At 56.1% G+C, this 25,369-nt stretch overlaps 3 protein-coding genes across 4 annotated transcripts; all 3 read right to left on the reverse strand.

The window, feature by feature from the left end:
- Window positions 1-4,853: 4,853 nt before the first annotated feature.
- On the reverse strand, window positions 4,854-9,368 carry C29H19orf53 (chromosome 29 C19orf53 homolog). Its single transcript, XM_074979767.1, has 3 exons — window positions 9,216-9,368; window positions 8,891-8,946; window positions 4,854-5,780 (listed from the first exon to the last, which is right to left on the reverse strand). Exons 1-3 carry the CDS (start codon window positions 9,304-9,306, stop codon window positions 5,637-5,639), a joined length of 291 nt encoding a protein of 96 aa, XP_074835868.1. The 5' UTR covers window positions 9,307-9,368; the 3' UTR covers window positions 4,854-5,636.
- A 697-nt stretch (window positions 9,369-10,065) lies between these two features.
- MRI1 (methylthioribose-1-phosphate isomerase 1) lies at window positions 10,066-13,568 on the reverse strand. The gene is made up of 6 exons (XM_074979881.1): window positions 13,274-13,568; window positions 12,839-13,080; window positions 12,586-12,755; window positions 12,038-12,214; window positions 10,478-10,702; window positions 10,066-10,317 (listed from the first exon to the last, which is right to left on the reverse strand). The coding sequence occupies exons 1-6, from the start codon at window positions 13,403-13,405 to the stop codon at window positions 10,184-10,186; spliced, it is 1,080 nt and encodes a 359-aa protein (XP_074835982.1). The 5' UTR covers window positions 13,406-13,568; the 3' UTR covers window positions 10,066-10,183.
- Window positions 13,569-14,577: 1,009 nt separating this feature from the next.
- Window positions 14,578-23,669, reverse strand: YJU2B (YJU2 splicing factor homolog B). 2 transcript variants are annotated; one of them, XM_074979842.1, is made up of 11 exons: window positions 23,625-23,652; window positions 23,099-23,218; window positions 22,705-22,749; window positions 21,465-21,518; window positions 20,932-21,014; window positions 20,399-20,454; window positions 19,395-19,455; window positions 18,269-18,411; window positions 18,005-18,177; window positions 16,923-17,061; window positions 14,578-15,780 (listed from the first exon to the last, which is right to left on the reverse strand). In XM_074979842.1, exons 3-11 carry the CDS (start codon window positions 22,705-22,707, stop codon window positions 15,350-15,352), a joined length of 1,143 nt encoding a protein of 380 aa, XP_074835943.1. In that variant the 5' UTR covers window positions 22,708-22,749; window positions 23,099-23,218; window positions 23,625-23,652; the 3' UTR covers window positions 14,578-15,349. The 2 variants fall into 2 exon arrangements, with proteins under 2 accessions (XP_074835943.1, XP_074835944.1); XM_074979843.1 differs by lacking the exon at window positions 23,099-23,218 and having other exon boundaries at window positions 23,625-23,669.
- Window positions 23,670-25,369: the final 1,700 nt, after the last annotated feature.

A 25,369-nucleotide genomic window follows, 5' to 3' on the forward strand; every position in this document is an offset into this window, starting at 1 on the left:
GGTTATTACTCACTGGGATGAGTTCTGGAAGCCCAGGAAACCGTTTCCCTTAGGGGTGACACTTCATGTTGGGAGGTGTCTGAGGCACCAGACCACCCATTGCCTCTGAAGACTGCCTCTTCCTGGAGAGAGGTTACCAGCGCTTGGATTCACCCCATGCTCTTTGGTGGGGTTAGGTGGCCTGTGCCTGGGAGGGGAGAGTGAGGGGCAGAACATGCTCACTACAAACAAAACAGCAAATCTAGAGGCACATGTGACCCTCATGTCCACTCAGTCACCTCACAGGCATTGGCTTTCCCACCCCAGGGACCCCTGGCCTAATAACAGCAGCCTTCTCATCAAGAGAGCTCCCAGCTTTGTAGAGAAGCGGGGAGGGTCTCCTTTTAGTGGCTGGGGAAACTGAGGCACGGAGGCCACGTGATATACCCCAGGTCACCTATCATAGCTAAGAAGAGAATCCAAGTCTCCAGGTTCAGGCCTCTAGGCCCCTTCCTGTGCAAGGTGCTACTGAAATGAAAAGGGGAGCAACTGGTGCAGAACTCTGTCATGTTTACTAGGCAACAGCATAAACGCCCCACGCTTGGATTGCTTCGATAGGGTTACGGCTTGTTTGCAGCTGACTGCAATGCCATTTTGCACTGTATTAAACATTTCCTTTGCATTGCTCAGACCCAGTCGGAAGCCAGATCATCCAGGGCCCTGTTCCAAGGAGCTCTTGCAAGTCCCAGTGCTCCTTGGGTCTGCAGTGGGTAAGACACCAGAGGGCAGCCTGGATTCAGAAGGACGCATCAGAGCTTTCCTTGGACGAGCAGGTCCTTGTGTCCTTGTGTCTGGCGCGGATGTGATTGTCCCACTGACCCCCGCCCCCACCCAAACATGATTAAAAGGCAGCAGGAGTCCTACTAGAGTGATTTGGCCTAATGCGTGAAATACACAACAGCAGCTTGGGATGCCAGGGTGCTGCTCCCAGCTCTGCCATCCGGCTGTTGAGGGCACGTTACGATTTTATTGCCGTGCAGGTGCACCGAAGGCGTGTGCTCTGGGATGAGTTGGCAGCCCAGAGCTGATTCAGGCGTGAGTAGTAGGAGTTGTGTGTTGTCTCTCCTTGTAAGAGCCCGGGGTGTGTTCCTGCAGTGACACAAGTGTGATGCAGTGGGGTGTGCGAGGTTTTGTCCCGTGTCTCAGTTTCCTTAGGCACAGCAAGTGCACAGTTGGTGATGGGAGTTTCGGTGTGATGATTTCTCACGTGCAGCCAATGGGCCTCCTTGTCCTTTGTAACCCAGGCAACCAGGTGACACCTTTCTTCCCTGGGAATCCGGATAAAGGCAGGAGGTGGGACCTGGCAGGTTTGAACTAGAACTGGGCTGTTGACTACAGAGTCTCATCTGGCTGGAGAGAGAGGGAGGAGGGCCAGGGACCTGGCTCAGGGACCCCCCTTTGAGCCGCCTCTCCCCCATATGGACTGTACTGACTTCCTATGGTTTCTGTGCTGACAGGTCTGTTCTATGCTGCGTCCCTGTCGCCTGATAACCCGCCTGTTCCTGGGGCTGAGCGAGAGTCACATCTGCCTGCGGATGGAGTGCAGGGCCTGGTGACCCCCACGTTTTGTGACAAGTTCGGCAGGGCCGTCCAGCTGCAACGCCCAACTCCAGCCTGCGGTCTGCAGAGGTGCCAAGAAGGGATCCGGGACGCTGCATTCCAGTGGCGGCTCCCTCCAACAGGCAATGATGCTCGAACCTCGGTGTGCACCCATCTCCCTTGGGGATCTCATTACCAACAGACCCTTACAATCCTGCAAAAATGTGGGCAGGAACAGCAGCCCCTTTTTTCCAGGTAGGGAAACCGAGGCAGGGGCTGTGACTTGATCTAGGTCACCCAGCAAGTCAGTGGCAGGGTAGGGAATAGAGCCCAGGAGTCCTGGTCTTGTCCCTCATCCATCTCCTGCTCTACCTACTAGAGCACAGACCTTCTAGGGCCAGGAACACATCTCAGTGCTCCTGACTCCCATCCTTTGACGTCAGCCTTGGGCCATTCTTCAAGCAGGGTGCAGAGAAGGAGAGAAGTTGCCTGGGAAGAATCGCAGTGGAAGGGCTGGGCCCTGGCATGGGAGAGGCATTTTGCCCCTTTGCAGCACAGTCAGTCTCCAGGGCTGGAGCCTCTCACCGACATGAAACATCTTACGGCATGCATTTGGGGTGCTCCCCAAGCCTGGCACCCAGCTCCACCCCCACCGCTCCTTGTCAGGGCTCCCTGTACGCTGAGCGCTTGGGCAGCCATCCAGGAGAGAGCCCAGCCGATTAGCAGAGCACCCACATGCCTCAGTGCACAGAACCAAATTTATTCTGCACCAGGGTGGGAAAAAATTAGGGCAGACACTGCTCCTGCCCTGTCTCCAGCATCTCAAAGCAGCTGGTGAACAGTGATCTACCAGTGCTGCAGGCACAGATCTGGTTATTGCTGCTTTACGGAGTAAGACACTGAGCCTCAAGCAGGGCAAGGGATCAGGTCTGAGGTCACACTAGCAGAGCCAGGAGCAGAATCCAGATCTCCAAGCCCAGGTGTGCTGCTTTAGCCACCAGTCCCCTGCCAGGGCTCAGAACCCCCAGGGCACAGGTCTGGTCCCACTGCCATTCACAGGCCAGGACTAGAACCCTCCAGTCCTGGAGCACATTCCCTGCTGTAGCCACTAGACATCACTGCCCTCCTACAGCCAGGACTAGAACCCAGGCAGCCTGGCTCAAGGGCCCCTCTTCCAGCCAGCAACCCATCCTTTTCTCCAGGGCTAAATCCACTCTATAAAGAAAGCTGCTGAGAGGCTCAGGCTGCCAGGCCTGGGACCAGCCCAGGGGTCCCTCCTTTTCTTTGCTTCCTCTGCTTAGAACTGCCTTGGACAGGCCCCTGGGGGATCCCCATTGTTCCTTGCAAACGATTGTGGGTTGAGGTGGGTCCCCCAGCCCAGGTCAATCCTCCATCCCTGGGAGCTCTGTAGTTCTCTGGGCAGCCCATTGTAAGGGGTTGCGGGGAGCACAAGGGGCTGCCTCTGCATGTCTCTCTCACTTCAGAGCCGGCTTTGGAGATCACAACTTGGAATCCACACCCCTGATTCGTGGAGCGTTAGCACCCGGGGTCAAGGACCTGGTGGCACATCCCCCAGGCTTGGCACAGCTGGGAAGTGGTCATGCTAAAGGATGGAGGATCAAGAAATATAAGTGGTGCCCAGAGGATAAAGGAGGCAGGTTGGGGCAGGACTCCCGGGTTCTCTCCCCAGTTTCTCCCCTCCCTCCACCATAACTGTGTCTTTGCTTAAATTTGTTCCTAATCTCTGTTCCTCCTCTGCTCCCCTAAGGACTGGGATGGGAACCCTCAATTCATTGCACCCAGGCCCTCAGAGAATCATCCAGCCCCTCTGCCCCAATACCAGACTGCTCCAGGTGAATTAAAACCAGGCCTGGACTTAACAGAGCCAATGGTCTGCAGGGCAGGGGCTGACATGGCTCCCACCGATGATCACAGAGCCAACCGCAGCGGGTTTGAACGTCCGCCCTTCCCAGTCTGTTAATCTGCTCCCCTGTCCCCAGTTTTACCCCTCAGTTCCCGCCCTGACCTCCAGCAGCCAGAATCCCCTGAAAGGAAACCACCACCTGGCTGGGAGCGGATCAGGTTCAGGAGCTGGACTGGGCCCGCAGACTCCAAGCAGAGTTGGCTGGATCACAGGCCAGTCTAGCACATGGGGGCAGCCCCAGGAAATGCACTAGGCTCTCTGGCTACCTCTACACTGCAGTCCTCTGGTGCCTAGCTCCCGCTCTGGACATGGGGTGTGAAGACACCTGAGCCCTGCCTAACAGCCAGTGGGAAGCCCTAGCACAGCTGCAGGACTCCTGGGTTCTATCCCCAGTTTGGGGACTAGTGAACTGGAGGAGGCTGCAGGACTCCTGGGTTCCATTCCCACTGCAGCTCAGTTTGCTCAGGGAAGTGGAATATGTGAGACCAGGACAGGGCCCAACCTTGCCAACGTCCCTGCTTGTCCCACAACCCACCGGCACGTCTAGCGCACACAGCTCTACCCATAACAAAGTGCTGCTGGTAGATGGGGCAATGGTTTCTACTCCAACGGAGGAACAGCTCCCTGAGCCGCAGGCTGCCCCCTTGCTGTGGGGCTAGGGCAAGCTCACTACTTCTGTACACGCAGTGTAGGCTAGACACACCCTGCGTGGAGCTGAGGCCTCTGTACAGCAGAAGCGAAGCCCCAAGATTTCAGAGCCCGGGTTCATACGGGACCTCCCCCTTGCTGTTCTAATGCAGCAGTAGCTGAAGGGACCACTGATTGCCCAGGCTGGCAAACTCTCCCTGGCCCAGCCCCCTGCAGAGCGCAGGCCCCAGAAACCCCACCCCCTCCTATGGCCAGAGCTTGGGGCTGAGCTGGAGCCCAGCCTTACCAAAGGGCACCAGGCATTGCTGGACACTCTGTGTCCCCCACCACTCCGGCCAGGCTGCAGCACACAAGGACCAGCACTTAGGGTGGCAGACTGGGAACTGGGCTCTCCAAGGGTCCATCCCCAGCCATGCTAAAACACCCCCTGCGTCATCTGAGCCAAGTCACTGAGGACTTCCCTGCCTAACTTCTGCAAGTGCCAGCCTGTGGCCCTCTATGCCACAAGCCCTAGCCCCCTAAATGGGGCAGCGTGAAGTGCCCAGAGCAGGACAGGAGACAGAAAGGGCCAGGGAGGCACAGAGCAGAGGAGCCTTGCAGAGCCTAGCACCATGTGTATCCACACCCAGAAGGGTCCTGCAGTCAAGCCACAGGGGCAGGACCCTTCAGCCATCTTCACTTTATACACTCACACTCCACTGGACACTTTGCCCCAGTATGTTTTATTAACATGCAGGACAGGCTGGGGCCACCACAGCAGCACAACCCTTCCCCAGGCACTGCTAAGGCCAGGGTGTAGCGGGAATCAAAGGGACCAGTGACAGAACGTGACATTGAACAGCTCGGCTCTCCAGGCCCCACTGCTCCCCACCCCTCTCAGCCAGTGAGCTGGGCCCCTTATGCGCTAGTCACACAGGTTGGTTTTGCCAGGTGCTGCCACAAACTCCATGGGGGCACCCAGCCTCGCAGGGCAGGGAGGGGGCAAGTTGGCAATTCACCAGAAGCCTGGAGACCATCCCAGCACCTGCAGGAGGAAACATCTTCCCTCTGCCATGGAAGACCTGCCGGCAGCAGAGAGGGGACAGGCCTCGGGCAGGGACCTGCCATAGGGAAGGGACAGAGCTTCTCACAGGGGGTCTGGCTGAGAACGGCCATGCTGCTCCACGCAGAGCCACCTCAGCAGCCTTCCAGGTGACAGGAGGGAGACAGTTCAGCTTGTGCTACCTGTGGCATGAGGCGGGTTAATCACAAAGGATTAAGTTGCCCCCCAGCTCCAAAGCAGGGGGCAGCTGCACAGGAGAGATTAGCGGAGGAAGAACATGTCCCAGGAGGTAGCTGCATAAGCACTTTTGTCCAGGGACACAGCTGCCTCAGCTCTGCATTCCCAGCTGAGGGGGGTGGCTGGTTTTTGCCCAGTCTTGGGCTACAGAAGGCACCAGGCTGGTGCCTGCTCCACAGCCCCCCGCCTCCAGCTCCCAGGCGATGGTTACGGGGGAGACTTGCTAGTGTTGCCTTTCTTCTTGGCTGTCCTCTCTGGCGCAGTGACCACGGCCAGCTTCTTGGGCATGCTGGCGCTGGCCTTCAGCATGACCTCATGCTCAATCTTCTTCCGGATGCCCACTTCCAAGTTCTGGTGAGGAAGGAGGCGAATTAAAACAGGAGCTCCTCAGAACAGGAAAGGGCAACTGCAATAGTCACCTAAGCAGGCGCGCGTGGGGAGGAGCCGGGGCTAAAAGGGGTCACCCTCTGGCCTCTCATCCCTTCCCCACTCTGCCAGGGGGTGCCAGGGGGACAGGTCTCAGCCAGAGCAGGTGAGAGCTAGAAAGGGGCCCAGCATCTGAACACGTAGAGCAGACTTGTGAATTGCATTTCCAAACAAGGTTCCTGGCTGACACTGCCCGCCCACCCCTGTGCCCAGCACCGCTCCAGTCCTGCTACTGCTGAGCTGTGCTGGGGATCAGCTGGGCGCTCGTGTCACACAACTGAAGGCAGAAAATGGAGATACAACCTGGCAGGGGAGCACAAGGAAACAATAGTGGTCCCCCCCTCATGTTCAAGGCCCCACATGACGAGACTGAAGCAGCCCAATGGACAGAGAGAGCCCACAATTTAAATGCGCTCCATTCTCTATTGTTCTTATGCAGTTCTCTGCCTTCCAGTCATGCCTCACGCCTGACACCTGTCATGCTGAGTGAGAAGAGAAACAAAGCAGAGCTGCAAGGGACACCCTCCCTTTCTCCCCACCACCATCCCGTCCAGTTTCTAACAAAGGCTGAGTCACAGCCAGTTCGTCCTCACTGCTGCAGTCTGCTTGGGTGGGGTGTGTGTTAGAGGTCACGGTGACTGTGTTTACATCACAGGAGCAGACTGGGGTTAGGGATGTGAACGGTTAACGAGTAAGTCTCCCTCTAAATGGATGTGGCTTACACATAATGGTGAGCTGGTGGGAGTGCAGTAGCCCATGAGGGCAGAGAGTTTCTTCTGCTCTGCAGAACGCACCACAGGCAGGGGGCATTCCAGCGCAGCAGGGGCAATTCTGTCCTGTGCTGGACCCACCCAAGGCTCACCATGGGTAGGTGCACTTCAGCCCATTCAGAGCAGCCCTGCAGTGTGCCACGGGCAGGGGTGCTCCAGTCTGGCTGAAGGAACCCCCATTTGCAGGGGGCAGGGAAGGGGCCACTCCCCTCCGTTTAATCAGTTAACCAGTTAAATGTAACCTTTAACCAGGTGGCTAAACAAGCAGGATCTTACATTCCTCGCTGGGGCTTTGTAAAACTGACAAGTAGTTGTCCTGTTATCCCTAGAGAGGAACCTCTATACTGCAGTGGTCAAATGTACAGACCCCCCAAGTCACATGTGATAACCTTCAGAAGCTCCAGAGCTGCAAGGACTTGCAAACCTTTTACATTTAACACCCTGCTGACTGTATCACAGCTAATTACTGCTACAGGTAGAGCCCTTGGAGGGTCACTATCCTCGACGTAAGCCTTTGGAAATCCTGTTGTGTTGTCAAGGCAGTACAGAGACCAGTCAGATGTTGATGCGCAAGGACTGCACCATGTCTCGACTTTATGGACTTCACCACGGACTACAGCAATTCACAGTGGTATACTGTGTTGAAAATGGAAGTGAGTCACACTCTTCTTCTTGACCTGAACTTCATCTCTGGCACTCACTTCTAGTTAATAGATGGCTATTTTATGCATCATTGATATTACAGCTCTCCAGCCATTCCAACCGTACCATTTCTATATGGTAGGTGTTTGAGTAATTTTGCTTTTGGGAACTGGACAGCCATGACTGGTCACATCAGCCACAAATGGATTTACATGAAAGGCAGAAGGAGAGATCCTGCTTCTCACAACTTCAAACCTGGCCCAAAGGTCAAGTAGGTCTTGTAATTTATGATGTATTCCTCAAGTTTGTGATCTTCTACACTGATTTTGGGAAACAGGTTCAGACTATTCTTCAGATGGAAACAGTGGTTGAAGTTTTGAGACAGTCTCTTTGCAAAAGCTTTAAATTTGTTCTGAAAGCTGAAGACTGGGTAAGGTCAGAAAATTTTATTCTTCCCTCAGAGTGGCAATTTGCAGATGCTGCATAATATTAATATAAAACCATCAGATCCTTCAGCCATTGCTCACCTTTCAATCCAGGGTAGGACTTTCCCATTTCTTCAAGGAATGCACTGATGGGTTTGTGCAACTGTTAGAGCTTAAGACATAGCTGATTGAGAGTTACCCTACAGGAGAGATGTCATTAGGTCTGTCTTCAAAATCCAGCTCTTTGATGAAATTTTTGATCTGCTGCTGAGTCTTCCCATTCAAGATGATGAAATGGATTGACCTAGGAAATATGCCTCTCAGGTGTGAGATGCAACTGGAATTTATCAATCATTGAAGTTTTATATTATTTGGATCTAAAATTGAAAGCATTTTTGCAATAGTCTTCTTAAATTCTTCAAAAGCATGTGGGTATTTAGCACAAGCAATATCCTACCACATAACAAAACCAGCTTTGGTGGTTGTCTCTCCTTTTTTACTGAATGCTGAAATGAGTGTCTTGAGTGTTTAGGTGTAATTTTAATGCTGTTTTCTTGCTTTTTACTCAGTTGTGATTCAGGAGGGATTCAGAAGAAAAGATTTTGTGATTTGTTCATAGTGATATTTTAAGTTGTTTGCATTGTAGTGAGCAAGTGATTTATTGCAGGTAAGGTACAGAGGTTTGTCACATTTAGCAGTGAATGCAAAAATCTTCCTCCCAATATGAACCAAAAAACAAACTACTTTTCTTCTTCATACTTGGATTTTTTTACAAGCAGATGTCATTCTCATCCACAAAGGTTTCATACTTAAATCTAAAACTATTTAAATATGACTTACAAACTGGATTCTGCAAAAGGTAGTAAGATAGCGAGGACACAGTGGCCTGCCATATAAACTCCAAATACAGACAACACTTCCTGAAACAATGCATGTGCAAGCATCTCTTTCGAGTAGCCTCACTCTGTAAAAATGAAAACAGGTTTTGAAATTCTTTCAACAACTTGTATATGTTTGGCATCAACGTTCATTCTTGCTACAAAGTGTGCTGGACCGAATTTTTTTTTCAGAGCTGCACTTTAACCATACAAGAACCGCCCTGCGGCTCAGGAGCTCCAGTTTGGATGTGCCTGGTCTATAAGGAGTTAGAGATGCTACTACTGCTGTCGGGGCTGCTTGTGTTCCACTTCCACCTCACCTTTTTCAGTTTCTGCTGCTGGACCACCCGAGCTTTCTTCGGAGCAATCGTGCGGCCTGGGAAAGAGACAGGAGGGCGAGGTCAGCATCGCGACCCATGCAAGCAGAGCCCAACGGCAGCAGCCGAAACGCCCCGGGGGGATTCACAGCCCGGCGGCCAAAGAGCCCTGGAGAGATGCCGGGGGAATAGCGAAGTAACAGCCTCGCCCTGGTGGCTGACGGAGGCTGGAGCTGCTGGGGCTCTCTGGCGTGAGGCGGGGTAACGGGGTCGGCCTCCCCTCGGGGTGCCCGGGATGGGGGGCCCCGCCAGCCCCCCGGCCGCTCACCTCCCTTCCGCGGCCCACGGACCCCCTGGGCAGCCGGCTTCTTTCCCCCGCCCGGCTTCTGCGCCTGGAACTTCTGCTTCCCCTGAGCCATGAGGCCGCCGCTTCCGGCCGTCCTAGTGCATGCCGGGATACAGGGACTGCTCCTCCCAGTGCATGCCGGGATGTGGAGGCAGACCACGCCCCCTGTGCACGCCGGGATACAGGGACTGCTCCTCCCAGTGCATGCCGGGATGTGGAGGCAGACCACGCCCCCTGTGCACGCCGGGATACAGGGAAATACTCCTCCCAGTGCCTGCCGGGATATGGCGGCAGACCACGCCCCCTGTGCACGCCGGGAGGCAGGGAAATACTCCTCCCAGTGCCTGCCGGGATATGGCGGCAGACCACGCCCCCTGTGCATGCCGGGATACAGGGAAATGCTCCTCCCAGTGCATGCCGGGATACAGAAGGGGAAACCCACGGCCGCCTCCACGGCCTGCTGGGATACAGCGGGGCAGATGCACCGCAGTGCACGATGGGACACATGGCCCTAGGAGGCAGATACCCTCCCCTCAAGCGGTGGGGGCACTTGGGGGCTTCCTGGGGAAACCCCTCCCTGCCCCCGCAATCAGTGACAGCACCGCCAGCACATGGGCAGCCTGAGTTCTGTCTGTCCTGCCCAACCCAGCCCACAGCACCGGAGCTGGGGGGAATCTCCCATGGCAGCTGAAGGCCTATGACACATAGGGGGTAGGGGTATTGTCAAACATCACCCAGCAGAGGACACCCAGTATGTGCACACAGCTTGTTACAGCCCTGCTCATTAGACAGTGAGAGCAGTCGCCCCGCCCCACAAGGAAAAGAAGCAGTGTCAAGGGCCATGAGGATTTATTAACAGGTGTAAAGGCGCCGCACCAGGCACAGCCTTGGTCTCTGGGGGTGGAAAGCCGGGTCTCACCCTCACAGTGTGAGCTACTGGTACCAGGGTTTCATTCTCCTTTCCTTTCCCGCATGAGGGCCTCCCGGAGCTCTTTAGGGCGGAAGACACCAAACTCCGTGACAATGCCCCCGGTGATGAGCTCGTGCGGCGTGACATCGAAGGCCGGATTCCAAACACTGATCCCTTATCAGAATTAAAACAGAGACATCGCGAGCCACTCAGTGATGTGACAAATATCCAGTTAAGAATTCCCCCACTGGCCCTGTATCTCTTCCTCCTTCTCCACCGAGGCAGCCCATTGGTCCACCATACCACGGGGGGGACCTGCCCTCCACTGCAGTACCTGGTGCTGCGATCCTCACTCCATTGATGTCCGTCAGCTCTTGGCTCGGCCGCTCCTCAATCACAATCTGAGACCCTTCTGCCAAGCTCAGGTCACATGAGCTGCTGGGGGCTGCCACGTAGAAGGGGATCCCATGATGCTTTGCAGCGATGGCCAGCTGGTAGGTGCCCACTTTGTTGGCAGTGTCACCGTTGGCCACCACCCGGTCAGCTCCCACGATGACAGCTGGGCAAGGGAATGCAACGCTTAAACTCCAAGAGGGGTGGCTCTTGTGCCACATGACCACCAAGGAGTCAGCAACCAGATGCCACCTTTGTAATTAAGAGATTCTATTACAGTCCTGCCCCTTCCCTGCTGCTGGTCAGCCTTGTGGCTGGCACACCCCAAACTTCTTAGCCTCCTGCACCCAGCCCCAATCAGGGGCTGAATGGGGCCCCATGCAGCAGCTCTATGAAGCAAATAGCTTGCTTCTCTTGGCATTGAAAATGTTCAGAAAAGGGCCACAAAAATGATTCAGGGTCTGGCACAGCCGCCATATAAGGAGATTAAAAAGAAGGTTGGGACTTTTCAGCTTAGAAAGAGGAGACTAAAGGGGAGATATGATAGAAGTCTATAGAATCATGAAGAAGGAAAAGTTACTTACTTGCTCCTGTAACACAAGAACTAAGGGGTCACCCAATGAAGTTAATAGGTACCAGATTGAAAACGAACAAAAAGAGCATATTTCTTCACACAGCACAAAGTCAACCTGTGGAACTCCTCGCCAGAGGATGTTGTGAAGACCAGGACTTTAACAACGGTCAGAAAAGAACTAGATAAATTCATGGGGTTAGGTCTATCAATGGCTCTTAGCCAGGCTGGGCAGGAATGGTGTCCCTAGCCTCTGTTTGTCAAAGGTTGGCAATGGATGACAGGAGTGGGATCACTCAGTGATTCCCTCCGGGGCATCTGTCGTTGACCACTGACAGGAGATAGGACTCTGGGTTAGATGGACCTTTGGTCTAACCCAGTCTGGCTGTTCTTATGTTCTCTGAGCAGCAGTGGTGTCCAGAAGAAAGGGCACCAGGCTGGGAGGACACCAGGGCTCAGCTCCTGGCCATTTCCAGATACCCACCAAAGCAGCTGGAAACCATCACCTACTCTGTGCCTTAGTTGACCCATTCCCCACCTAAACAGGGGACACTGCCAACAATTTCCTGAACTTGCGTGTCAAGTGTGTTGAGCTCCATAGATGAAGAGCCTTCATCAAGAAATAGCAGTTACTGTGCCAGCCCTGCACAAGACACGCTGAAGCAGCTGGTACTGCTTCCTGGTGGTATCCTTAGTTGACAGTTAGTGTATTAAGTCCCATGAGCATGCATTATAATTGCAACTGAAAAACTCAACCAAGATGGGTCCTTGTTGCATGAAACCAGAACCCCAGCATGCTTGGTGCTTTGCAGAGCCTGGCTGAGGTCAGGGCTTTTTCACGCCAGCCTCCAGGACAGCCCCTGCCTCAAAGAGCTCACACCTCTTTCTAATAAGGCCTGCTGGAGCCTGTGGCCCTTGTCTCCTGCTCACCTGACACGCCCTTCTCCTTCATGGCCACGGAGACCATGCTGTCTGCAATGAGCGTGGCTGGGATGTGCTCATACACCAGCTCGTAGGCCGTCAGCCGTGCCCCCTGGTTGTAGGGCCGTGTCTCTGTGCAGTAGACATGCTCCAGACAGCCCAGGGCGTGCAGAGAGCGGATGACACCTGCAAGACAAGAGGGGAACTGGGAATGGTGATGGAGAGGGCAAGAGGTTGGCGAGTTGGAGAGTGCAGACTAGCAAGCAGGGCAGGGTGGCATATACCCTGGAGTGAACTCCCCAGCCTGCAAGGAGGATGGGGACTAGTGGTTAGAGCAAGAGTTGGGAGTCAGGACACTTCTACTTCCTGTGCCTAAATAGGGAGGTGGGCCAGTCACCCAAACAGCAGGAACTAGAAGTCAGGACTCCTGGGTTCTCTGGCGCTAGGAGGTAAAACCCAACTCTACTTAGCAGTTTCTCCTCCTCCTCCTCCAACCCAAACTTTAACAGCCACACAGTGGCCCTGGTGCGGCAGAGGCCCTGCCCAGCCCCACTTACCCAACGCCGTGCCGTAGCCAGCGGTGGCCAGGGCTCCAGTGTTGCAGTGGGTCAGCACCGTCACCTTGTCCTGCAGAGACGCCTGGAGCAGGTGACGTGCCCCGTGCTCTCCGATGCTCCTGTTGTCCCGCACATCCTTCTCCAACATAGCCTCTGCCCACCGGATCACGCTGCGGGTCAGAGGGGAAGGCTAGGGCAGGGCTCGCTCAGCCGACCCCAGGGGAGAGGAAGGGGCCTCGGCCCTGGCTCTCACCTCTCCCGCAGGCTCTCTGCCGTGGCCTCCTCTCGCTGGGCCTCCTGGGAAGCGAAAGCCTCCAGCTCCTCGGCCGCCCGTGCCACGTTCACAGCCGTGGGACGAGCGGTCACCAGGTAGCGGAGGGAGTCCCGGATGAAGGTCTCCAGGGCGGCCTTGCCCTGCCCCGCGGCAGCCCCGCCATGCAGCTCCACGGCCAGGCTCAGGCACGCCACGATGGCAATGGCAGGGGCACCCCGCACCTGGGGGCAAGAGACACCGTCGGGGGGCGGGGGCGCGAGGGGCGAGCTGCAGCCTCAGCTCAGAGCAGGAGCCCAGAGAGGCTGCGCTGCGCAGACCCAAGGGCCACCCCCGCCTCCATCCCTCGGAGCCGGGGCCGGCATCTCCCCCGCGCCCACCGCCCCGCCCGGGGGCAGCCCCCGCCGCGCCCCGCACCTTCATGGCCCGGATGGCCTCCCAGCCCTGGCGCACGCCGCCGATCTCCTCATAGCAGCTCTGCTGGGGCAGCAGCAGCTGGTTGAGGACGCGCAGGGAGCCCCGGCGGTAGCGCAGCGCCTCCAGGCTCATGGCCCCGCGGGCAGCGCAGCTCGGCCGGCCCCGGGAGCGCGGGGCCACGCGGCTCTGCTGGGGCCGGCCCGGGGCGGAGAGCCGGGCGCCGCTGCCCTAGCGCCGAAGGGTGTTCGGCTGGGCCCTGCTTCTGGGAGGCCGGGACCATCATGGGCCGGTCCTACACGCACCTTAGATCCAGACGTCCCGCCCCCGCCCCCGCCCCCGCCCCCTCCCCTGCCCTGCCAGAGCTGGAGAGAGAACCCAGGAGTCCTGGGCAACGCCCCCCCGCTCTAACCACTAGCCCCCAACTGCCCTGCCAGAGCTGGGGAGAGAACCCAGGGGTCCTGAGCAGCCTGCACTGTAATCATTAGACTCTACTGCCCTGCCAGTAAACTCCATGCATGATGAAAATCACTGCCACCACTTAGTTCATCTCTCTCTTTATCTACTAGCAAAGAAGGGGAAGGATGTAAAATGGCTAATCAAAATTTTCCCATTGAAACTGTCAACAGAAACTAGCTTTTTGACTAAAGGGCTGTTTCTTGAGGAAATGGGGCTTTTCTTTCTTTCAAGATGACTTTGCGTGAAACCCAAAACACTCTTTTTTTCCCCCCCCCAAAAGTCAAAAATTTTCACCGGAGGAAAAACATTCAATTTGTCAACCCATTGTGTTGAAAAATTGTTCAAAAAAGGTTTTAGGTGAGTTGAGTTTCCAAAGGTTCATAGACTTGCTAGAAAGCACAAAAATCAGCAAAGTTATTTTGTGTGTTACACCAAGCAGAGGTGAGAGCCTGCTCCACATGCAGACAGCTAGAGGCGACATGTTCACAAACCCCCAACGGACAGGGATGGTTTACACCAGTGGGCTGGGACAGCTGTCCCTGAAAAGAGACAGCTGAGTGCTCAGATAGGTCAATAGCACTTCCTCATTCACTTTCTCCCCCCCAATTCACAATTTCACAGCCCTTTTCCTATCAACATGGCTCCCCTTCCTGTTATGCCCATATAAAGGGGGATTTCTACTGTTTAGTCCCCTTCCCAGACCATTGCACTGCAGCTTTATACTAGACTATTACTGGCCACCTGGGTGTTGGGGGAGAAAAGAATGGGTGAGTTTTAAATGTCACAATGTAGCTAAAAAGTGGTGTAATTTGTGCATGTTTACACAAGGCCTGAGTCTCATGGAAAATCAGCAGGGTAACTTCAACATTTTTAATTATTTCTGTAATGAAATCACAGCGGGAGTGAGGGTCACACCAACACAAGATCCATACGTAAACCAGACCCCCGCAGCTGAGTCATATCTGTAGCCAGGACGTAGTTTCTCAGGTTACTCACGTGCTTGGAACTGTCAGACAGGCCCCTTGACAGGCCGGCATTTAGTGGCTTTAATTTAATCAGCATGGTGAGCGGGTTCCCATTTCAGTTACTCCCTTCTTGCAATGCCCCATCTAAGCTGGTTCCTCTCCTGCTGTTCACCAGTTCTGGTACTATGAAGCAGGAGAGACGGAAAGGTTCGTCTCAACCAGCCAGAGATGTGCTGTCAGCAAAGCACATGGTTAATCAATTGGGTCCAGGGTTTCCTGGAGAACAGGCTGAAATAAGCCCTTCTTTTAATATGTGCAGGGGAATAATGGAGCAGATACAGGTGCCAGGGGCGGGAGTAATCCACGCCACAGAGGGGGAAGGAAACAGAGAAGGCTGCCTGCGATCCTCAGGGTAGGAATCTCATCTACACGGTGTCCAGGCACAGGGTGTGTAGAGTTGCCAGGATCACACCAGGAAGGGCATCAGCACCGATGGTGGGGGGCTGAAGGTCTGTCTGTCTGGCAGCTCTGGGAAGAGACCAGGGTCACTACTGTGACTTGGCAGAGCCAGAGTTGTTGCTGGGTCTATGGCTTAGAATCATACAAACAATGCAGAGCAGCTAAGTCCAGCCCTAGCCAGGGTGGGAGGGGGCACTCAGTCCACTTCAGGATCCGAACTGGAGTCGGAATAGTCCGCCACGAGAGAGGAGCTGAGGGCGGTGGAGCAGGAGGTGCCAGCAGTGGCCACAGCAGGGAGAGGATCACTGTTGGACATGGGGGAGCTGTGGTGGGCCACGCCATGGGCTGTGCTGTCGTGGCTTGGTCTGCCCATTCCTGCCCCGGGCTCCCCACTTTCGCCCAGACCACACAGGCTCTCGGACCTCTCCCGGGATTTGCGGCGCACAATGCCCAAGTGTCCGATTGGGACGTGGGAGCCTCCCATGGGCGCCTTCGAGGGCAGAGCCTTCCCAGCCAGCCCCAGCTTCTTAAGAGTGTCGGTGGCTTTGCCAGCTGGAGCTTGAGCAGGGGGGAACCAGGAGCGGCCGGAGATCTCTGTCCGCTTCAGCTTCTGTTTGTCCTCATAAGCTGGAAGGAGAGGCAGGGAAGTGACGGGCAACCAGAGGGGACATGAGCAGCAGCCCTGAGGCACAGGAAAGCTCCCAAAGCAGCAGCAGCTCTGGGCGCCGGGCCCTGGGACCAGCACAATGCGCCTGTGCTGGACAGTACACACTGATCTATGGGTGCACAGTCCCCCCCCCACCCCAATGCCACACACCGCAGAGCCCACCCCCAAGTAGCAAAGCCAGGACTGGAACCCAGGAGTCCTGGCTCCTCCTCCCCACCTCTAACCACTAGACCAGGCACAGGCAAGATCCAGCCCACCCAGCTTCTTAATCTGTCCCGCCCCGGGGCCGCAGAGCCGGGAGAACTCACAGCCCTGCAAAACCTTCTCAGCTCCTATTGACCGGAAACCAGCCAAGAGACAGATCGTACTGGGGGCAGTGGCAATGCAGCCCCACCTCTCAGCTACCACTGGCTGGTTCTGGCCAATAGGAGCTGAGAGAATTTGCTGGGGGGTGGGGCACAGCACAATGCCCACACCTCCCCCCCAGCACAGCGAGCCCCATGGAACAGCCAATGGACTGGGGCTGCTGGCAGGCAGGGAGGCCCCCCTGCGAGTGCTGCTGGCTGAGAGCTGTTTGGGTGAGTGCCTGGTGACCTGAGCCTGCTTCTGACACTGCCCCCCAGCTCCCTCCAAACCCTGCACCCCTCCCCCAGGCCAGAATCCTCTCCTGCACCCATCCCCCACCGGGACCCTGCACCCAATCCCCTGCCCCAGGTCACAGCCCCTTCCTCTCCCTCTCAGACCCTACCCCCTCTCGCCACCCTGAGCTCCCATCTGCACCCAACCTCCAGCCCAGATCCCACCACATCCCCACCACAAAAAGGGGCAGCCCTGGACTGCTTACCAAAGTCTTGGCGTGCCCCTGCCCCATCCACACTGATTTCCCACCCCGCACTAGACTGTGGTTCCACCCCCAAGCTGGGGCGAGAGCCGAGGAGCCTGACTCCCCTGATCTCTGTGTCCCCAAGGCAGACCAAATCCAACTGACACTATGAGCAGTGACCTTAACCCCACACTGCCCTCAAGCCAGGCCAGGGCTCTGAATCCCACTGGGCACAGGGCCCCCAGAACACCTGAGGCAGCCCCAGCTGGCATCACGTACAGTCCAGGCTGTGGTACTTGAGCAGGGCTGCCAGGTGCCGGTCCTCCTCCGTCTCTTGCACCAGAGGGATGCTCAGGTTGGCCTTGGTCTGCAGAGCCAGGTCCTTCTCCTCCTCCTCCTGGAGGATCTTCTTCTGCTCCTAAGCAGGGGAGGGCAGGGTGGTGAGAGAAAGGGCCCAGGCAGCCAGCACACCCAGAGCAAGCCCCTGAGGTGCACCCTTGGGGCAAGCAGATCCCACTGGCATGAGTGGAGCTGAGCCTGTCGATGCCACAGCTGCACGTGGCCACTGATGCTGCAAGGACTCTCCCACGCGGAGAGCCCTGGGGACCCATCACTGGATGTCCAGCACAAAGAGCAGCCTCAGCAAGTCCCCCCACAGCCCAGCGCGACCCCTGGCTCACTCTCCTCTGGCACCTTCCACCCACAGATCACAAAGTGCCTTCCCGAGGAGGTCAAAATCATGATCCCCATTTTACATAGGGGGAAACTGAGGCACATGGGGTGCCAGTACCTGTCCAAGATCAGGCACCAGATCCCAGGGTCCCGAGTCCCAGTCCTGCGCTCAGAGCAGTCCCATCAACAGAACGAACGGGGGCAGCTGCCCCATGCGTCCTAAGGGTGGGAGGGCCTGGGGACTATGGGGGCCTGGCATGGTGGCAGCAGGGGTCACCACCTCTGCACTCACTACGCGGGCAGCGACAGCCAGAGGGATCCAGCAGCCTGCTCTGCGCCGTCCTCCCCGGGGGGGTGAGCCCAGCAGAGAGCTCTGGCCCCCGCGTGCTCCGCTCCCTGGCCCTGCGGAGCAATGGGGCACAGTGGCCAGGAGTGTGGAGCAGGCTGCTCCGGCTCCTGCCACCCACGGGATGAGTTGTTGGGAGGAGGAGGTGCACTCTGCTGTCACATTGCCAGGCTCCCCATAATGCCCCTGGGCCATGGGCAAGGCTCGGGGAGGGGGCACAGCTGGGTCAGGGCTTGTCTCTGGTGCCGTGCCCTCCTTGGGCCGGCCCTGCCAGCGCCCACCCACAAGGCCACGCTGCCTCCTGAGGGGTCCCAGGTAGGAGCACTGCGCAGCTTCCGCTCACCCTGAACTTCCTGCGCAGCATGCTGTTGATTGCAAAGTCATCCTTCCAGGCACTCTGGGCCTCCTGGATGTTGGACAAGGTGGGGATGGCTCTCCGCAGCTTGCCCTGGTCCGCTGTGCCATGCTCCAGCCGGTACATGGCATCTGTCTCCAGCTTCTTCTTCTCCTCGTGTTCTGGAGGCAGAGGGAAAACACGGAGACTCACCGGTGGCATCTGCCCTCCCGGCTGCTGGCAGGGACCGGGCCAGCAGCTCCTTGGCCTCACCTGTGGTCAGGATCTGCTCGTTGTCCTGCATGTCCCAGCGCTCCTCCTTGCGCTGGGCTCCGCTCACAATGACGTAGTCACAGTTGGCCGGGTCCGTCTGCATCTCAATGTAATTGACGCACAAATGGCACTTCATCCGAAACCTGGCGCCCAAGGGACAGAGGGCGGGGGTCACGGCTGGGGGCTATTTCCTGGCCACCTCCCTGAAGCCACAGCCAAACTTCACTTGCTCCTGTCCCATTCCTGTTCCTCTACAGGGACCCTACCCAGCTCCTGAAGCGTCTGGCCCCTGGTCCTGCTGGAGACAGGACACTGTTAGCCAGACCCAGTTTAAGCCGACGTGGCCTCACAGGCAGGGCCAAAACTGCACCCGAACCCGCAGAAATGAGCTGCGAGGATCGGCGCTGACAGCAGCGGCTGCGGATACCTGGGGACCGGCAGGGCTCTATGCATGTGGCGTAAGACATCCCTGCCGCTGCTGGTGTTAGTCACTTTCCCTTCCCCGTGGAGGGGGCAGGGGGCAGCTTCTACCTCTCCCACAGCACCATGTCCTCCCAGCCAGGCATTCCACATGCTCCACAGACACTCATTTTGCCTCTGTATTATCCACCCTTCAGATACATGTGGGGGTGTACTGGGGAGGAGGGAGAGAAATGGAGCTGGGATAGGGAGAGAGAGAAAGGACTCACCATCTAGTGCAGTATCAAAGCTGGGAAGAGTCTCGCCTGCTCTAACCAGTAGACCCCACTCCGCTCCCCGAAGGGAATGGATCCCAGGGGCCCAGCTGTGCTTTAACCCCAGATTCATCCCTAGAGGAGCAGGTGCAGCAATGGCCTACAAAGCCCAGCAGACCTGGCTTTGAGTCCAGCTCAGCAGCACGTTTATCATCGCTGTCCCGCCCCAGGGCGCTGCTGGCTGTTCCCAGGGCTGAGTCCCTCCCTTCCTAGCAAGCGACAGGCAGGGCACTCTGGGCCCTCCTCCAGCTGTGCTCGCTTTGCTGTGGCAGACTGTTTGAGGCCAGCAAGAAGGGTGGGATTCTGGATGCGTCCCGAGGCTCAGCGCCCTGCTCTGCACCAGCTGAGCCCGGGATGGGTGATAGGGAGAGACGTGCGGTTCCTGCACCCACCTGTAAATGGGGGTCGTGTAGTAATTCCCCACTTTCTTCTTCTCCGCGTTGTACCGGACACCTGCCACAGACAAAGCCGGGGACTGAGGAGCCTGAAGCACCATCTCCAGTTCCCCTCGCTCCCCAGCGGTACCAGCACGGGCGTCACACTTCCCTGGACTCCCAAGCAGCGCTGGGAATACGACCCAGGAGTCCTGGTCCTCAGTCCCACCGACAGCCCAGGGTTCACGTTGTCAGTAGCAACCCGTCCCGCTCTGGGACAAGTCCAGATCACACAGACGTATGAGCTGCCAGGAGAACCTGGGAGTCCCAGCTCCCCAGCCTGCTGCCTAGTGCCCTCCCAGGAAGCCTGATGCCCTCCCCACCTCCCAGCTCTAACCACTGCACACCACTCCCTTCTGAAAGCCAAGAGCAGAACTCAGGAAGAGACCTGCCACTCAGTCCCTTGCTCTGACCCCACTCAGAACGGGGAATAGGCCCCAGGCATCCTCTCTTCCACGCTGACCCCTCAACTACTGACTCAGAACAAGTGGTTGTCCTCTGACACTACACACCTCTCCCCAATCTCTCTTACACGCCTCATTTCTGATTCCATCTTTCTGCGCCCTGAGACGGGAAGGACATATTATCACCCCCATTTTACAGATGGGAAAGTGAGGCAGTGGCTAGATGAAGTGAAATGCCTCACAGAAAGCCCACATCGAAGCTGGGAACTGAACCAGGGTCTCCCAGACCTGAACCCCATGCTTTGCCCACTAGACTGCCTTCCCCAGAAGTCAAGGCGCCAACCTGTAAGGGTCCAACTCTGGGCCTTCCCAACCCCACTGTTACAAGCCTGCCATGGCTCAGCCTCCGCCCTCGCAAGAAGCCCAGGTCCCTGCGCGTGGCGCTGAGTGCTGAGCAACTGGGTGATGCAGGCCCTGGGACTGATGGAGGCCAGGGCTCTGGTCAGGCAGTGCCCATCCACGGCGCCAGGAGAGCAGCTCAAGGAAGCAGGCGCTCACCCATGCCAATGTGATTCTTGCAGCCATCACACCAGATGTTGTACGGCATCTCAAACCTAGGAGAGAGCAGCCAAGACGGTTCCTGTCGCCTGGGTGCTAGGACCACAGATCTTCCCAGACCACCACAGCTGAGCTGGAGGGAAGGGTCTAGCATAGCCCAAGTCAAATCACCCCATTCTGCATCAAGAACCCACAGACAGGCTGAACGCCGTCCGTGGGGAGTAGATGGGCTCTGGCCCCTTTAACCACCTGCAGCCAGGACACTTTGTGCTGCTTACTTCTAGGGGAGGCGACTGCATTGACCTCAGCTGGGGGTCATCCCCAACATTGCCCTGAAAGCACCACTCAGTGTAATCATGTGAGCAGAACCCAGGAGTCCCAGCCTCAGGAGCCCCCTGCCCAAAGAACTCTTAACTCAGAGCTAGGAATACAACCCAGGAGTCCTGGCCCCCAGTCCTCTGCTCTACCTCCAGGGCAGCAACCCCCAGGCTCCCTTGAGATGCATGTGGGGTGCTGGAAGCGCAGGGTTTTACCTGATGATAAGGATGCCCTGGGAGAGCTTGCGGGCTCGCTCTCGCAGAGGATGACTGTTCCGGTATTTATTAAGGGAGACATGCTAAGCAGAAGAGAACAGAAAGGCAGACATTAACCATAATATCCCCTGGGGGAAATTCCATCCTGACTCTCTGCTGGAAGGCAGCTAACTCCAGGAAGAATATGGACCTATAGCCCTTACAATTCCAGCTACGGTGGACTTCTTGCTTCCCAATATTACCTTCTACTCCTGCTTTGAAATTTATTAACATCCTGCAGCAGGGAGTTCTGCAGTGCCTTATAAAGAATTCCTTGCATTTGAATTTAATCAGCTGCCCTTCAGTTGCTTTTCCACAGGCCGGGGTCACAGTGGGGTCTGACTGGCTTAATTCCCACCAACAGCTACAGGCTCAGAACTTGGCCAGGGGCTGCCTGGTAAACAGTGCTCAAGCTGGCCAGAGCAAACCCAATACCCACGCACCAGACAGCATGCCCACAACCTGGCCTTGCTGTTCAGTCCCCTGACTCTTACCTTCGCTGGATCAAAGTCGGGAGGGTAATACTTATTCACGCCTTTCCTTTCACCCTACAAGGAAACAAGCATAAATCATCCAGCTACATCAAAAGGCAAACAGCAGATTACTTATCTCAGGTGAGGATCAATTCTTTGCGTCCGACCACTGCTCTATCTCACGAGACTCTGTTTTCACTGAAAGGAAAAAGGAAGGTTCTTGCCCCTGTAGTTTTGAAAAAAAGCTTGGACCAGAACAGCCCAGAAAGCTACGAAAAGGAACTCATGAAATCGATGAATCATAGAACTGGAAGGGACTCAAGAGGTCATTAAGTCCAGACCTTTGCCCTTATAGCAGAATCAAGCACCACCTAGATCATCCCTGTTAGATATTTACCTAACCTGTTCTTAAATACCGGTTGAACCTCTCTAATCTGGAAATCTCTCGTCTAGCAACATCCATAAACTGGCATGATTTTAGTTAGCTGGATGACCACTTATCATGGATGTGGCCAAGTTTCCCGTGGTCTCACAGAGTTTGTGTCCAGCCACCAGTCCTGGCTCTCAGTGTTCTGTGCTGTTATTCAGCTGTAATTTACAACTAAATGTCTTCTAAGAGCCCAGTCAGCAGTGGAAGTGTTGGTAATGTGCTAGACAATATTGACATCCCATGGTCCAGCAAATTCTCTCGTTCGGCACCAGTCAGGTCCCAATGGTGTCTGATGTGAGAGGTTCAACCTGTATCTCCAATGAAGGAGAATCTATAATCACCTTTGTCAATTTATTCCAGTAATTAACCACACTGACAGTTAGGGAATTTTTCCTAACATCCAATCTAAACCTCCCTTGCTGAAATTTAAGCCCATTGTCTTATTCTATTTTCAGAGGCTAAGGAGAATAATTTTCTCCCTCCTCCTTGTACCACCTTTTTAGGAATTTGAAAGCGGCTATCATGTTTCCTCTCTGCCTTCTCTTTTCCAAACTAAACAACCCCAGTTCTTTCAACTGTCTCTCAGAGGCCATGTATTCCAGACCTTTAATCATTTTTGTTGCTTTTCCCTGGACCCTTTCCAATTTCTCCAAATTTCTTCCAACATGGTCCTCGAACTGAGGCTTAATCAGTGCAGAGTAGAGTGGAAGAATGACTTCTCGTGTCTGGCTCACAACACAACGATTTAAAAAACAACCTCATGACTGTTGGAGGCCTGACTTGGGAGTTTTGACCGTCCCAGGATGGCAAATTGGGATCAGCTCCACTTACCATTGCGAAAAGCCTCTAGTTCCAGGCGCCAGGAAGACACGCAGCCTAGGGGAGAAGTAACGCAAGAGAGGCATTTGTAGGGCTGGAAGTAAAAACTTGCTCATACAAAGCCCTTTTCACTCGTAGAGCAATGCACTGTACAAGGGAGGTCAGTACAATTATCCCCATCTCACAGACCAGGAAACTGAGGCAGGGCAGGAAGGGATTTGCTCAAGATCATCCCGAAGAGCGTCAGCAGTCCTCCAAGTCCCATTCCATGCCCACAAATTGCATCCCTGGTTCTTTGTCCACCCATCGCACTAATCTGGCCTGTGTGACCACCCTCCTCTCACACTGCCTGGCTCAGCTCCCTGCTCCTATCCCTTGAGGAGTTGGGGGCGTGGGACCTGCTTACAGCCAGCGTGTAAATTATTGTGCCACTTTCTTTTTGCAATCTGGGTCTTGGACGTCACACCACTTTTTGCAAGGTCGAGGGATGGCTCTGCCCAGATCTCTTGGGAACGCCAAGGCCCAGCTGTAACAAACACAAACCCCACCCCCCTCAGTAACCACCACCGCAGTGGGGGGGGGAGGGCTTCCCCCTTTGCTTATGTCGGGGGGGACAACGAGGGGCCTTCCTGGGTGTTGGACCCAGACCAAGGGAACCCATCCCCCCAGCTAAAAACACGGGGCGGGGGAGAGAACTACAGAGGGGGGCCCCTCCCCACGGAGTGCTGGGGAAGGGGGCAGAGAGGGAGCCCCCAGTGCGTGTGGGGGGAAGGAGCCCCTCAGTGTGCAGGGCGAGGGGGGCAGAGGGAGCCCCCAGTGCGCAGAGAGAGGGGGGCAGAGGGACCCCCAGTGGGGGGGGCGGACCCCCAATAAACGTCTGGGCGGCGGGGGGAGGGAAACCTCCCTCCCCCCGCTCTAGAGCGATCACGAACCTCTCCCAGCTCTGCTGCCTCCTCCTCTTCCTCCTCGCGTCATCAACAGCCCGGCCCCGCCCCCGGCCCCGCCCCCGGCCGTACCCACGTGGAGCTCAGGGCGAGGCCGGAGCGGGCTGACCCGGGGCCATTGGCACCTCGTAGCGGCCGGGGGGGGGGCCGCCGGGACCGGCCCCCAGAGCGGGGCGGTAGCAGGTGGCTAGACCAGTGCTAGAGAGGCAGGAGGCCCGGCCCGGCTCGGCTGCTCGATCTGCGGCTGAGGAGCCCGGGCGGCTGGGCTGGCAGAGCCACGGGGCGGTGGTCCCAGCTGCGCGTGGGGAAGCGGACTCGGCGGTTGTACGCCCGGCGCCTCTGTGACTCATTACAAGTGCGTGATCCGGGGGGAAGACCGAGGAGTCCTGCGGCGCCTGAGACCGTCAGAGTTTTTGGAGCATGAGCCTGTGGGGCCAAAGGCCCGCGGGGTCAGATGCCGGCGGCGAGTCTTTGCCCAGGAAAGCCCATTGATAGTCTCCAAGGTGCCACAGGACTTCTTGTTTGTGTGGATACAGACTAACAGCCACCTTGCTGACAGTTTGGGGTAGGTCAGGGCTCTTTTTTTGCCTCAGTTTCCCCATCCATAAAGCAGGGGTAACACCGCAGGTACATGTTACTGATGCAACTCTTAACACAGCGGATGAGGCGTGCTCCTCCCCCGGTGGGCTGAGGGATATTATATACCCCACGTTATCCAGGGGGAAAATACGGTAGCAAGAAAAGGGACTAGCTCACTGAACCTGAGTCTGAATTTGACTGCCACTTCTAGGTCCTGCAGCTGTACCAGGCTACCCTTTCTTGCCTAGCGTTACTCAGTGCATCATAGCAAAGACAACAGCAGAACTCCCAAGTCCTGGTCCCAAACCCACTTGCTCTAACCCTCGAACCACACCACGTGTCTTCCTAGCAGTCAGTGAGGGACACAGCAATCAGACTATGACCTATCTGGAATTTGGGACTTGCCCAGCGTGACGGGAAAAGGAACTGGAAAATACAGCTGCAGGGACACTCACATAGTCCCACTTGGGGCAGCAAAGCCTCTGAGAGCCTGTTTTAAATGAGGGAGCTGTGCAGGGAAGGGATCTAGGGTTACCTCTGCAAATGGATGCCTGGCCCCATTTCAGAAAGAAATTTGGCAAACCCCAGACTAATGGACAGAACATTCTCTCTGCAACCCTGTTAGATCTGTGTACAGTCAGGCTTAAGAGGGGCCAGAGTGAGTCACATTGAAATCTGGTCTTGAGTCAGGAGACAAAAGACCCGATCCCCTGGGTTCCAGCTGAGTGACCTCACCCCACTCCACCCTTTCTCTCATTTGGAATCACAGCCCAAGCAAGGACAGATTGAAAAAGGACAGAACAACACTGAAAGCAGGCAGGGATGCTCAGTCTGGGGCCCCCTTTGCTGCTGCTGCTAGGGCGCTAGGACAACGTGGGAGAACGCTGACGCTTAGGTGCTGATTGCCTTGAAATAAAACATGCTTTCTTGGCTATATTTAGCCTGTCTGATGCACACCTGCTGCTTGGCCTACATCTGTCACATGCTGTCACTGCACAGAATAAAATGCCCCACAATGCTGTGTAGTTAGCAGAAGGTAAACAGACCCCTCACTCCCAACTAGCTCTGCTTTAAGGATTGTCTGCAGTGGAGCCACAGGTGGGGCATAGAAGGTCCTGGATTCAGTACGCTGCCCCACGAGAGCATCCTGGAAG

The sequence above is a fragment of the Carettochelys insculpta genome, chromosome 29, assembly GCF_033958435.1.
Source record: "Carettochelys insculpta isolate YL-2023 chromosome 29, ASM3395843v1, whole genome shotgun sequence".
Taxonomy (NCBI): domain Eukaryota; kingdom Metazoa; phylum Chordata; order Testudines; family Carettochelyidae; genus Carettochelys; species Carettochelys insculpta.